The sequence below is a fragment of the Mus caroli genome, unplaced genomic scaffold (assembly GCF_978045245.1).
Source record: "Mus caroli unplaced genomic scaffold, Mus_caroli_1 scaffold_15, whole genome shotgun sequence".
NCBI classification, from domain to species: Eukaryota; Metazoa; Chordata; class Mammalia; order Rodentia; family Muridae; genus Mus; species Mus caroli.
Window position 1 is genome coordinate 103,932,583 of NW_028227270.1, and position 13,507 is coordinate 103,946,089.

At 38.2% G+C, this 13,507-nt stretch overlaps 1 protein-coding gene across 6 annotated transcripts in view; it reads left to right on the forward strand.

Annotated features, from left to right (window-relative positions):
• Sugct (succinyl-CoA:glutarate-CoA transferase) overlaps window positions 1-13,507 on the forward strand; it is an 844,211-nt gene that overhangs the window by 463,441 nt on the left and 367,263 nt on the right. For all 6 annotated transcript variants that reach the window (XR_003834661.2, XM_029468350.2, XM_021180767.3 and 3 more), the window contains exon 12: window positions 10,684-10,786. Coding sequence is in view for 5 of the 6 variants with exons in the window: in XM_029468350.2 (XP_029324210.1) it covers window positions 10,684-10,786 (103 nt within the window). In the remaining variant the exon portion in view is untranslated. The remainder of the gene's footprint in view (window positions 1-10,683; window positions 10,787-13,507) is intronic.

The following is a 13,507-nucleotide window of genomic DNA, read 5'->3' on the forward strand; positions in this document are numbered from 1 at the left end:
TGGATTTTGTAAAAGATCGTTTCTGAATCTACTAAGATAACCATGTGATTTTCCTCTTTAAGTTCACTTATATGATTAATTATATTGATTGCCCTACATGTGATGAACTATCCTTACATCACTGGGAGAAAGCCAACTTGATCATAGTGGATGATCTGTATTTGGTTTTCAAGTATTTTATTGAATATTTTTATATCTATGCTCATAGGGGATATTGGTCTTTTTCCTTTTTCTGTTGACTTTACTTGGTTTCATGTAAAAGTAGCATTGGCTTTAAAGAAGCAGTTTTGATCTCTCTCTCTCTCTCTCTCTCTCTCTCTCTCTCTCTCTCTCTCTCTCTCTCTCTCTCTCTCTCTTTTTCTCTCCTCTCTTTCTCCAGCCCTTACTGCCCTTCACTCTGGATACAGTGATTGGCTACAGTTCTTTCAATGTCTGGTAGAATTCTAGCATCAAGCCCTCTGGTCATAGGCTGTGTTTAGGAGATTTTTTATTACTGTTTCATCCTGTTTTTATTGATATGTTTACGTTGTTGATCTCCCTCTGGTTTGATGGTTTGAGTGAATCTAGAAACTTGGCCATGTATTTTTATAAATTTCAACATAATGGAGTGCAGGCTTTTTAACATATTCCACTATAACATGGTTTTAATTGTAATGTGCCCCTCCTCCTCTGAATCTGTTAAACTGGGCCAGCTCTTTTTTTCCAGTAGATGGGCTAAGTAAGCATCTGTGGGTGTTGCTTCCCCCCCCCCCTCCAACAATAGGCTTATTAGATTCTTTAATTTTTTTTTTTTTTTTTTTTTTGGTTTTTTAAGACAGGGTTTCTCTGTGTATCCCTGGTTGTCCTGGAACTCACTTTGTACTTTGTAGACCAGGCTGGCCTTGAACTCAGAAATCTGCCTGCCTCTGCCTCCCAAGTGCTGGGATTAAAGGCATGCACCACCACGCCTGGCTAGATTCTTTAATTATTAATATCATTCTTCTTTGTTTCTATTTCATTGTGTTTTTGCTCTGTTTTTTATTATTTCTTGCCATCTACTAGATTTGGGTTTGTTCATACTTGTTTTTCCAAATTCTTGAGTTACATCATTAAGTCATTTATTTGTGCTATTTCTGGTTTTTTAATGTAGGCACTTAAAGCTATAAATTTCCCTCCTAGGAATGCTTTTCATGTGTCTGGATAGCCTGCTGTGTTGTGTTTTCATTTTTATTTAGTTCCAGGGTTTTGTTTTTGTTTTTGTTTTATTTAATTTGTCTTGATTTCTTCTCTCACCCATTTGTCATTCAGTGATAAGTTGTTTAATTTTTGTGTGAGTTTGTGTACTTAGTAGAACTTTATTCTTGCTTTTAATTTTTATTGCATTTGTTGTGTGTGTGTGTGTTTGTGTGTGTGTGTGTGTGTGTGTGTGTTCTAGGATCTGTTCTATTTTAGAGAAGCTTCGATGGGCTTCTTAGTAGAATGTACTTTTTTTTTTTGAGATTTGGGTGGACTATTCTGTAGATATGTCAGGTCTATTTGATCTATGGTATAATAAATTAATCTTGATGGTTCTTTCTTTATTTTTTGTCCAGATTACCAGTCTACTGGAGAAAGTACAACCACTTACCCTTACTGTATTTTGTGTTAATCTGTGCCTTTAACTTCAGGAGTTTGCTTTGTAAGAAATAGAGTACCACAGAGTTTGATGTGTATATGCCTAGGACTGTAGTGTCTTTTTGAGTAATCATTCTCTTAATTAGAATGAAATGGTTTTTATAAAATCTAGTTTGATAAATTTTGGTTTGATGTCTAATTTTTTGAATATTGGAATAGAATGTTTGCTTTAAGTTTTTACTTGTTTGAAGCCCTCTTATTTTCCGTTTTTTTCTTTTTTTTTTTCACTTTAAGGTTGTGCACATTTAAAGCAGATATTCTTGTAGACAACAAGAATGTAGTTTTGTTTCTTCATCCATTAAGTTAGCCTGTGTTTTTTTTCTTTTTTTTTTTTGACTGCTAAGGACATATATTTCAAATTATTATTGAAAGTGTTTGTTGATAACATTTTATTTTTTTTTCTATTTGCTGCATGTATTTCTAGCTGTATTTTGTGTTTCAGCAATTGTATTATCACTTGCTTTTTTTCTTCAGTCTCATGTCTATACTTATTCCTCTCTTCAATCTGAAATGTCTCTTCTGCAGGGCTTGCTTACATGTACGTATTTCTTTTAGCCTGTTTATACCATGCACAGTTTTTGCTTCTCTGTCATCTGTGGAGGATGGTTTTGCTGGGTACACTAAACTAAGTTGGCACTTGTGTTCTTTTAGAACTATAAGAACATTGCTTCATGCTCTTAAAGCTTTTAAATTCCTAGTGATAAAACAGCTGTTATTCTGATGTTGGTGTGTGTGTGTGTGTGTGTGTGTGTGTGTGTGTGTGTGTGTGTGTATGTGTGTGTGTTGTTGCAGCTTTCAATGCCCTTTCTTTTTCTTTATATTTATTGTTTTAACTGTAATATGACATGAGGGGCATTCTTTTCTGGTTTGGTGCTTCTGTACTTCTTGTATCTGTATGGGTACCTTGTCTTAGAATGGGAAAGTTTTCTATGACTTTGCTGATGATGTGGTTTAAGCCATTGACCTGGAATCCTTCTCCTTCATCTGTGCCTATAATTTGAAAATTGGTCTTTTTATGATATCCCATAGATCCTAAACTTTCCTTTCCTGTGTTTATTTCTATTTTTTATAATCATTGATTTTGTGTGATGTAAAACTTCTATTTTATTTTTGAGTCTTGTTATTTTATCTTCTGCTTGAGTTATTCTCCTGGCAAGCCTCTTCCATATCTGAGTTTTAAAACTACAATATTGAGGTTTTCATTTTCATCTTACTTTCAGCTTGTTTTATTCAATATTATCTGTACTGAATTTGATGTTTACAATCCTACGTTGTCTTTGTCATCTTATTCAACCTTATGATTTTGGTTTCTGGGGCATTGCTCAGGCATTTATTTTCTTTAAGTTCATCATTTAAGTATATTGGGCTATTTGTGTCTTCTTTAAAGTCCTTGAGATTTTTCTTATATATATATATATTTTTGGTGTGTGTTCTAGGATTGATCTAGGTTATTCTCATTGGAAAACATTTGTATTGAGTGGTGGACTTTGTGGGAAGTATACTGTCTTGGCCTTCCATATTGTATTTTTTTTTCAATGTGGCCTGGGCATGTGGACTTCTTTTATTGGTGTTGTGTCTCCTATGAGTTTCTCGACCGGCTTCCATAGAACAGCATATCCAGTCACTATGAGCAAGGCTTTAGCCTGGGATGCTGAGTGCAGATGTGGTTCTAGGGAATTATAAGGCTTAAACCTCACATAGATGTGTAACCAGAGATATGTCTGGACACTCAGAGGGTGCATGTGAGCTAGAGTTCAGCAAACTTACTAGACTATACCTCAGCATATGGTGTGCGCTCAAGGGTAGGCCTGGTATATTTGATGTGGTAGGAGTACGTGAGCATCAGGAGAGCTGATCAATCAGGACTGGTTTGCTGGTTATAGGATAAGAGCCAAGCCTAGAGCTTGAAGTAAAGTGCAGCAAGACTGATCAGACAGAGTTGTACAGACAATGTGCAACTATTGCTATGTATGGATGTTGGAGGCAGGGTGCAGGTAAACAATGGTTCAGGGATTTTACTTGATTGGAGCTAGGCACAGGATGTGGAATTCAGTAATGAACTGGAAGTTAGATGTAATGTGGACAACTGGACAGAAGAGGAATGAGAATACAGCTAGGACTACCTCATATAGTTGCTACAAGGTCCTTGTAGGAGGCAGAGCTGGGGTACTGTGAGTTGCAAAGGATGGGAGAAGTATGAGAGTATTATCTGTCATAGATAATAGTGTTACATCCTTACAGGGGAACCGTAATGGAGGAAGAAGGGAGAACATAGGTTAGTCTACCTGGGTCTTGGCTACTCAGTTGCTATAGGGTTTTTGGTAGGCAGGGGTAGCAGGCAGGGGTCTGCCAAAGGAAAAGAGACAGGCTGAGAGGAGGGGGTGCTAAAGAAGGCAGTAGCAGAACCAGGGAGACCAGAATGGAGAAAAGGGGGAAGAATGCCTTTCCTATGTAACATTTCCGACATTTATTAACTTTTAATAGCCTCATGTTCCTTTTTCTTATACATTTTCAGATAACTTAGTAATATTGATAAAATATTTTTGTCCTATGTGAGTGACATAGGACTGGTGAGATGGCTCAGCACATAAAGCACCTGTGCTCCAAGCTTGACAGTGTAAGTTCTGTTTTAATAGCATAAACCTAATGATCTAAGTGTGAACCTTGTAACTCACTTAAAAGGAGAGAATGAACCTCTTCACTCCTCCATAGATACCCACTACTACTACATTAAAAAAACCAAGAGGTCCGTAATTTTATATTTGTGTCACAGATTCTACTCTTTTTACAAAATATTTAAGGCATTTCACAGAGTATGCTTTGATCATATTCATACAAATACTCCTGGATAAAACCCTAACTCTATTCACCAAACTTCATGTCCATTCTCTCTTTCTCAAAAAACAGGAATAACAACAACTCCAAAATGAAAATGAAAATGAAAACCAAACAAAATGGGTGGAGGTGTGAAGTAAGATTTTTGTTGGCCAAGTATTCACTCCATTGAAGAAAACTGATTTTCTCTATCCCAACAAGTATCAACTGCAAATAGTTTCTTGGCTAGGGGTGGGAATTTGTGCCCACCCTTCCTCCTTTATGCTGGAATGTTTGTCTGGCTTTAACTTGTGTAGATCTTATAGAGAGATCTAACTCCTAATAACGTATTGCTATCACTCAACCCTCATCAGAGAGGTTTCCTCTTGCTGCAGACAGCAATTAGCACAGAGACCCACAAGGGGACAGTGTGCAGAGAATGAGAGATTTTGCAAAACTCAGCACTAAACTGGGTGTCCTTACCAAAACCCTTTCCTTTTAGGCTCAGGAGTCTATGCAGAAGAAAAGGCAAAAAGAGTCTAACAGGCAGAAATAATGCACACCTGTTTAAAGGAAAGAGTTTTCTATGCATAGCAGGGCTGATGCATTTACAGGTTCACAGAGACTCTGCCCTTTATTATGAAAGCTCTGGAAAAAATGGAAAGATTCTTTTTGAGTTCCTTAAATATCCTGTCAGGCAATAAGGGAAGACAGCCTTTCTGTGAATAGAGGTGCATGGGCCGCATCTAGCTATGGATTCAATGTGGGCTCCACACACTGTGATCACTAATAAAGTTCTGGGTAAGATGTGCAGGCTTCATCCAACTATGACAACATAAGGTCAGCATGCACACTCTCATTGCCATTAAGAGCTAAGGCCTTGTCCTTGCACTCAGCTCTTTAGTTGAGATGAAAGAGAAACCTTTAACCTCTTTAGCCTCTCCATGAACAGTGTTTGTTGGTACCTCTTTAAATAGTTTCTAAGTGTCTTAGTTGTTGGCCTGTTAAAAGCCTGATTTATTGCTTCCTGCTCAGCTTGACTCTCTGCCTCATCCTTCCCTATGGTGGAGATCCAAGCATAATGAGGAACAAGTGCAATTCCTGAATCCAGTCATCACTAAATCTCTAGAGGCCTTAGTACAATGATGCTTTATAGGAAAAGGCACAAACAAATGGTAACAACAACAAAAACAAAGTTAAAAATGTTTTTTATAAGTCCCAGAAACTTAAAGTTTTGTGATCATAAAATCCTGACAGATAAGTAGTAATCGAGTAGGCTGCTCGCGTTCCTACAGAGATCTGCAGTTATGGGAGCATTTGCTATGCACATTTTTATTAAAAGGGGAACTGCTGCCAAACAAATGGTGGTTACTTATCATGTCCTACCGTAAGTCATTTATAGCTATTTTACTTTTCCTAAAACATGGACAACTTGGAATGCAGAGGGTGAACAGTTAACTCTGCAACTCAGACCTGGATGATGTTAGGATTAAAATCAGCCTTATCTCAGTAAATGTTAGTGATCAGTGATTGCTGCTATCTTCCAGATATGGCTTCAAGATGAACCCTGCCCTAGAATGCCAATTTGAATTTGAATCCTAGTAAAGCTTCCATGTTTTAATCTTCAAAATGCAAGCAAATGAATCAGTTTAGGATTGCTGCTGCAGACACATGACATCCCACAGCTCCAGGGTCCATAATCAGCCATCTGGAAAGAAGACAGGAATGGCAAGGTCCAGACAATTCCTTCAGTAGAGAGTGGCTCCATTTTCCTTTGAAACCTTAAAGATATACAGTAGTTTTATTGGCAATAGCTTAAGGGTGGAGCTACATGCTAGAGTTTAGGTTATCATTAAATTTCATCCTACAAATTGAGGTCAGAAAACCAAAAAACAAACATACAAAACCCCAAGCACAAACCTTTTAAAGCTCATAAGCTGAGAGCTTTGAGATTTGTAATCCATACCATGGTCCAGCTGAGCTCTCTACACTGCAGTTTCCTTAACTGTGAGAACTATAATACTCTTCATGATGTTATGAGGACTAGAAATAATAGAGGCAGAGTATTTTGTCTGGTGTCAGGTATACAAGCATGGATGTAGTTCAGAGATGCTTGCTAGTCTCCAGCTGTCTCATAATGCCTCTGGGACTGGAGCTCAGCAGCATGTCACTCATTGAGCTGTGCAGCTAGGAACCAAGTGGTGGCTAATGCATAGCTTTTGGATCTAGACTAGGATTTTTGTTGTTGTAGAATATTCAAGTGTTCAAACACTGTCTATCATCTATCTATCTATCTATCTATCTATCTATCTATCTATCTATCTATCCATCCATCTATCTATCTATCTATCTATCTATCTATCTATCTATCTATTCCACAAGAGTTTTATTTATCTTCTCTTGTATATTGTAAACCATTCTTATAAATGGAATACATGTCTTCTATATTTCATCTCTACATTTGATCATTTAAATTGTCACTTAAAATTTCAGAGTATCTCAAACAGTTATTCATTTTTTCCATTAATAATTTATTTATTGATTTTACATCCAGAGTGCAGCTCCTCCTCCTCCCACTCCTCTCCTCACATTGCACCTTCCTGCTCTACCTTTCCCTCTCTCTCCCCTTCTTCTTCCCATGTCTTCTGATAAGGACAAGACCACCCCATACCAACTCACCCTGACACATCAAGTCACTGCAGGACTAGGTAAGTATATCCCCTCCCACCAAGGCCAGACAAGGCAGCCCCGTTTGAGGAGCAGGACCCACATGCAGGAAACAGAGTCAGGGACAGCCCCTGTTCCTGTTGTTGGGGAACCCACATGGAACCAAGCTGCATATCTGGTATATGTATGGGGGTGTGGGGAGGGGAGGCATACGCATTGGTTAGTGGTTCAGTCTCTGAGAACCTGCAAGTGTTCAGAATAGTTTTGAGGATATGGTACCCAGTCAGGAATGTGTGCTTTTCTGTGAGAGCAGGTTGTAGGCCTTGAGAAGAAGATAAAGAAATTTGATTTAATTTTGCTGATATATTGGAAAGAGATTCGAGATAGTATGTTTTTTCTTCTTTTAAAGTAAAATTTATTAATGTATATTCATTATATGTAGTGATAGGTTTTATTAAGAAATTTTACTCCTGTATATTTTGTACTTTGATCATATTTACCTCTAAACATCTCCTTTCTTCTGGTTCCCACTACACACATTCCTTTTCTTATAGCTCCCTTTTACTTTGTGTGTGTATGTATGTATGTGTGCATTCAAAAAAGGCAATATTTGTCTTTTTCAATTTAGCTTTAATTGCTTAGTATGATGGTCTTCAATAGAATCCATTTGCATGAAAATACTATGATTTCGTTTTTATAATAGACTAAAACTTATATATATATGAATTTTATGAAAAATATAAATGCCTATGAGTTTTATATGAGATATTTATCATATTTTCTTTGTTCATTCATGTGTTGATAGTCTCCTGAATCGATTAAGAGCGTAGTAGAGGCAATATGAGTCTTTAAGCTTTATTTTACTTTTAATTTATGTATACATATATATAATCCATCTATCTCTCTATCTATGCATCTACCAATCTATTCATCTATCTATTCATCTATCTATCTATCTATCTATCTCTCTCTCTATCTATCTATCTATCTATAATTGTGTGTATGTTTGTGTGTGTGTATGTGTACATGTGTGCACATGTGATTTTGATTATATGAGTTTTAGGCATCTGTAAAGACTAGAACAGGCTGTGGGATCTCCTGGACCTGGGACTACAGGAGGCTATAAATTATTCACCATGGGTCCTCTGCAAGAGCAATAAACATCTTAACCCAGGAGCTATCTCCTCAGCCCTGAGGCAATAGGTTTTAAATCAAATGTTGCCACTGTCCAATGTGAAGCCACAAAGATCAGGGCTGTGTTATAATAGAAATATACAAATAAAAGTTATCATGGGAGTGGTTCTGCCCCAGAACAATTATACACACTGTAACAAATGACCAAAAGGAAGAAGTACCAGGTTTAAATGGATACAGTTTAGCAAGGGGATGGCAAATGGAAATTCTTATTAAGATGGCAGTGCTTCTGTGTTGAGAACTAGAAATGGAAATGGGTATGAGAAAGGTTAAGTCTCAAAATGAGAGTCTAATGTTTCTCCCAGAGATATCAAACTCATGAAAATGAACTTGTTGCCCAGCTTAGTGAGTCCATGTTAAAATACCCGAAAGAATTTTGTACCTTAATTCATGATTTCAGACCTTTTGGTGCATGGTTGATTGGTTATGTCACACTTAGGCTAACGGCAAGGCAATATACTATGGTTGTGGTGCAGAAAGGTGTTCAGTTCATGGAGGCTAGGAACAAGAAAGAGGCAGGACTGGGCTGGGGTACTAAAATTCTCCCCCCCCCCCGCTCCCCAGTAGATATACCCTTTTAATGCTTCACTGCTCCCAATAAATGCCACAGGCTACAACCAAAGTTTCAACACATAGGCCTTTGGAGACCATTTCTCTAAGTAATGCATCTGAGTAAGTGACAGCAAGGAACACTTGGATCATCAAAATAATACAAGAAAAAAAAACTAACCAAAGATTAGTAAAGATAAAACAATGAGTATCATGGGCCTTGCAGGTAGAGAAGTTAAAATCATGAAGCACTTTGTGAGAACTCTGAAAAGAATACTTGGTTTAATCAGTGATGGCTATAGACAGTTGGAGACTGTAAGAAAGTTTATTAGTAACTACATCAGGTTTCATGGCTACTCCAAGGCAGTGTTACACTGGAAAAGATAACCTTTCTATAACACAAATGGTGCTCTCTGTTTCTATAACACAAATGGTGCTCTCTGTTTCAGAACACTACTTCTTGGATTTGACACAATTCAAGAATTAAATATTTGAGGCAAACTAATTCTCAAATAAATTTGCAATGTTTATGAGGTTCCACAGGAGCTTGTTGGTTGGACTTTCACTCCCCTCTGTCATTTTTTTTTTCCTGAGCAAGGCCCAACTGTTGTAAAGCAGCAGATTTATAAAGGCAAAACCATAAGTCCAACCCCTAGGTGTGACTGATGATATAAGCCACCTCATGCCAGCAGCCAATAGCATAGGTTTGCATTTCTCAGCACGGGTCTCTCTTATCAGGCCAAAAGCAGAACTCCCAACTCAGGTGGGGAAATTTCATCAATTCAGTGAGAGCAAAACTAGCTGATGTGGCAACTCCTGCTATGCAGGTCAGGGCAGAACTAGGGCAATTGTGTCTGTTTTAGGCTGGCCCATCCTTGTGGGCTCTTACCCATCATTGACTATCCAGTCACCAACTGCTGATCCCGTCCACATATTATTGAGTCTCATGCTTCAACTGAATAAGCCGTACATTCAGCTGTACTTGGTCTGTATTCAGAAATTGATCTCTGAGGGCCATCATGATATTAATGACCTTCTGATGGAACACCCGTTGTCTACACTATATGTTCCACAGGCACTGGAACAGGAGAAGGAAACGTAAACCACCCCCAACCACTAATTAGAACATAAGTAACAATCCAAGCTGGATCAAAGAGCTTCTTAATGTTATTCCAAATTTTATCTACAAAGGAGGAATTCAGGTCTACAACATTGACATGTATGGAGGAAAGATTAGCAATGGCCTGGGTTGACTTTAGGGACAAATTCAGAAACTCATTATTCCATTGTCCTTTGACTAAAGTAGCCAATCTCGGCCATTCTAAAGAACTATTTTTAACTGAAAATGGGATAAGGCAAAATAAGTGATAGCATGGGTCACAATCGAATTTCTTCATCATCCCAAGGGTCTCAACCTTTTCTGCCAAAAGTCAATAGCAAAATTGGAGGAAGAGGCAGAAGGGCCACAAAACTTCAGTCATCATCACTAGAGGTTGCATCAGATCTCTCAAAAGCACTTATTATTTCGTTCACTTTACCCAAATGTCTTCTTTCCAGGGATACGTTGTTAGAGAATACATAGGCTAGAGCTAGGAGGAAGCACTGTGCTAGCGTGGGTGTCTGCTCTGACCATATCAGGACTACTCGAGTCACATTCTATGGGTGCTTTTCTCTAAACACCCACAGTGAAGAAAACTGAGGAAGCATATTTTTAATCCCTGTTAGTTACTTTGAAAGATTCCACAGAAGAGAAGAATATGTGTCACCTTCTTTAGATTGTAAAACATCCTGTTTGTCTTCACCTAGGTTTGCAGAAGAAGTGACTGCCAAGTGGCTTTGTCTCTTTGAAGGAAGTGGGATCCCATATGGCCCAATCAATAGTCTGAAGGATGTGTTTTCAGAAGCCCAGGTTTGTACTTTTTGAATTTTCTAGCTGCTATTTAAAAAAAAAATCCTTATTGTCTTACATAAAGGGACAATAACTGTTGATCTTTAGGCCTAAGTCACATGATGTAATATTTTACTATTGGATTAAAATTGTTTGTCGTCTAACATTTACTCACAATTTAGCACCAACTAGCTGTCTACAGTCATACTTACAAGTCCATAAAATCGAACATGCTTAAGATACATAAAATGTTCAGAGTCATGTGCTTTTTTTCCTAAAAAAGAGAAATATAGCCAGGGGCCAGAACTCAGAGATAACCACTGATAGAAATAAACATGATGTTTCACAGTTACTATCCTCTCTGATCATATTAAAACATAGTAAGTCAACTTGGTTCTATAAAGTTCAGGCCTTTATATTTTTGGTTAATTATGTTACTTACATAGAGTAAAATAACTTGAATAGGATGTGTGCTGAGCAAGAAGGGGCACCTGAAAATTTTCTTCTAAAATAGTCTTCAAATTTAGATGCTCTCTGGACTATTTTTATTTCATTACTTTGCTTAATATAACAAATAGAAACAACTTACTGTATCTCAGAGTCATGTAAGTCTTCAAAATATAAGGGAACTTTATTTTTTTTCTGTAAGGATTTTATTAAGACTCAGGTATCTTAACAATTTCTAACATTTACAAAATTATGTGATATCATTTCTTGAGTTATTTATCCATATATAGTAGAAGCTTTTAAATTTGAAAGAATTCTCTTGAATAACACATACTTTCCTAAAGGAGAAAAATGTTGGAAAACCAATCTCTTTAACACCAGTGCCTTTATTTAGTATAAATGTTCACTTAAAAGCAAATGTGAATGCATTTAGTTTAGAAACCACAGTCCTTACTAGAGTAAAGAAAATAAACTTAAGAATTTTTATGTTTTCTTTCCTTTTTTATTAATTTTTTTACATCCTATATTTTATTACCCCCCATCCACCCTTCCACTGTTCCATATCCCATATACCTCCTACCTGCCCATGTGTCTTCATGTAAATGTCCCCACCCCTCACCCCACCTGACCTCTAAACTCCCTGGAGACTCCAGTCTCTTGAGGTTTAGGTGCATCATCTCTGAATGAACACAGACCCGCAGTCCTTTACTGTATTTGTGTTGGGGGCCTCCTATCACCTGATGTATGCTGCCTGTTTGGTGGTTCAATGTTTGAGATATCTCAGGGGTCCAGATTGAGACTGCTGGACCTCCTACAAGATTCGCCCTTCTCTTCATCTTCTATTCAGCTTTCCCTAACTCAACAACAGGGGTCAGCTGCTTCTGTCCATTGGTTGGGTGCAGGTATCTGCATCTGATTCTTTCAGCGACTTGTTGGGTCTTTTGGAGGGAAGTCATGATAGGTCCTTTTTTGTGAGCGTTCCATAGCCTCAGTAATGGTGTCAGGCCTTCCCACCTCCCCTAGAGCTGGTTCCCACTTTGGGCCTGTTGCTGGACCTTCTTTTCATTTCCATCCCCGTAATTCTTTCAGACAGTAACAATTATAGTTCAGAGTTGTGACTGTGAGATGGCAACCCCACCTCTCACTTAATGTCCTGTCTTCCTACTGGAGGTGGGCTCTATAAGTTCCCTCTCCCTTCTGTCAGGCATTTCATTTAAGGTCCCTCACTTTGAGTCCTGAGTCTCTCACCTCCCAAGTCTCTGGTACATAATGGAGGGTCCCCCCAACCTCCTTTCTTCTGAGGTTGCCTGTTTCCATTCTTTCTGCTGGCCCTCAGGGCTTCAGTCCTTTTCCCTCACCCAATACCAGATCACGTTCCCCTGTCCCCCATAATCCCCCCCAATCCACTTTCTCTTCCAGTTCTTTCCCTCCATCCCCACTTCAGATAGCTTTCTTCTCTCTCCCAAGTGGGACTGAGGCATCCTCACTTGGGCACTTCAGCTTGTTGAACTTTTTGAGTTCTGTGGATTGTATCTTGGGTATTCTGAACTCCACAACACCTTAACTAATATCCACATATTAGTGAGTACATACCACGCATGTCTTTTGAGGTCTGAGTTATCTCACTCATGATGATATTTGCTAGTTCCATCCATTTACCTGCAAAACTCAGAATGTCTTCATTCTTAATAGCTGAGTAGTATTCCATTGTGTAAATGAACCACATTTCCTGTATCCATTCTTTTGTTGTGGGACATCTGGGTTGTTCCCAGCTTCTGACAATCACAAATAAGGCCACTATGAACATAATGGAACATGTGCTCCTGTGGCATGGTGGGGCATCTTTTGGGTATATCCCCAAGAGTGCTGTAGCTGGGTCTTCAGGTAGATCTATTTCCAATTTTCTAAGAAACCTCCAGATTGATTTCCAGAGTGGTTGTACAAGTTTGCAATCCCACCACCAATGGAGAAGTATTCCTCTTTCTCTATATCCTCTCCAACATGTGTTGCCACCTGTGGTTTTGATCTTAGCCATTCTGATTGGTGTAAGGTGGAATCTCAGGATCATTTTGATTTGCATTACTCTGATCACTAAGGAATATGGACATTTCTTTAGGTGCTTCTCAGCCATTCAAGATTCCTCTGTTGTGCATTCTCAGATTAGTTATATCCATTTTTGATTGGATTGTTTGTTTTGTGTGTGTGTGTGTGTGTATGTGTGTGTGTGTGTGTGACTAACTTCTTGCGTTCTTTATATATTTTGGATATTAGCCCTCTATTGGATGTGGGATTAGT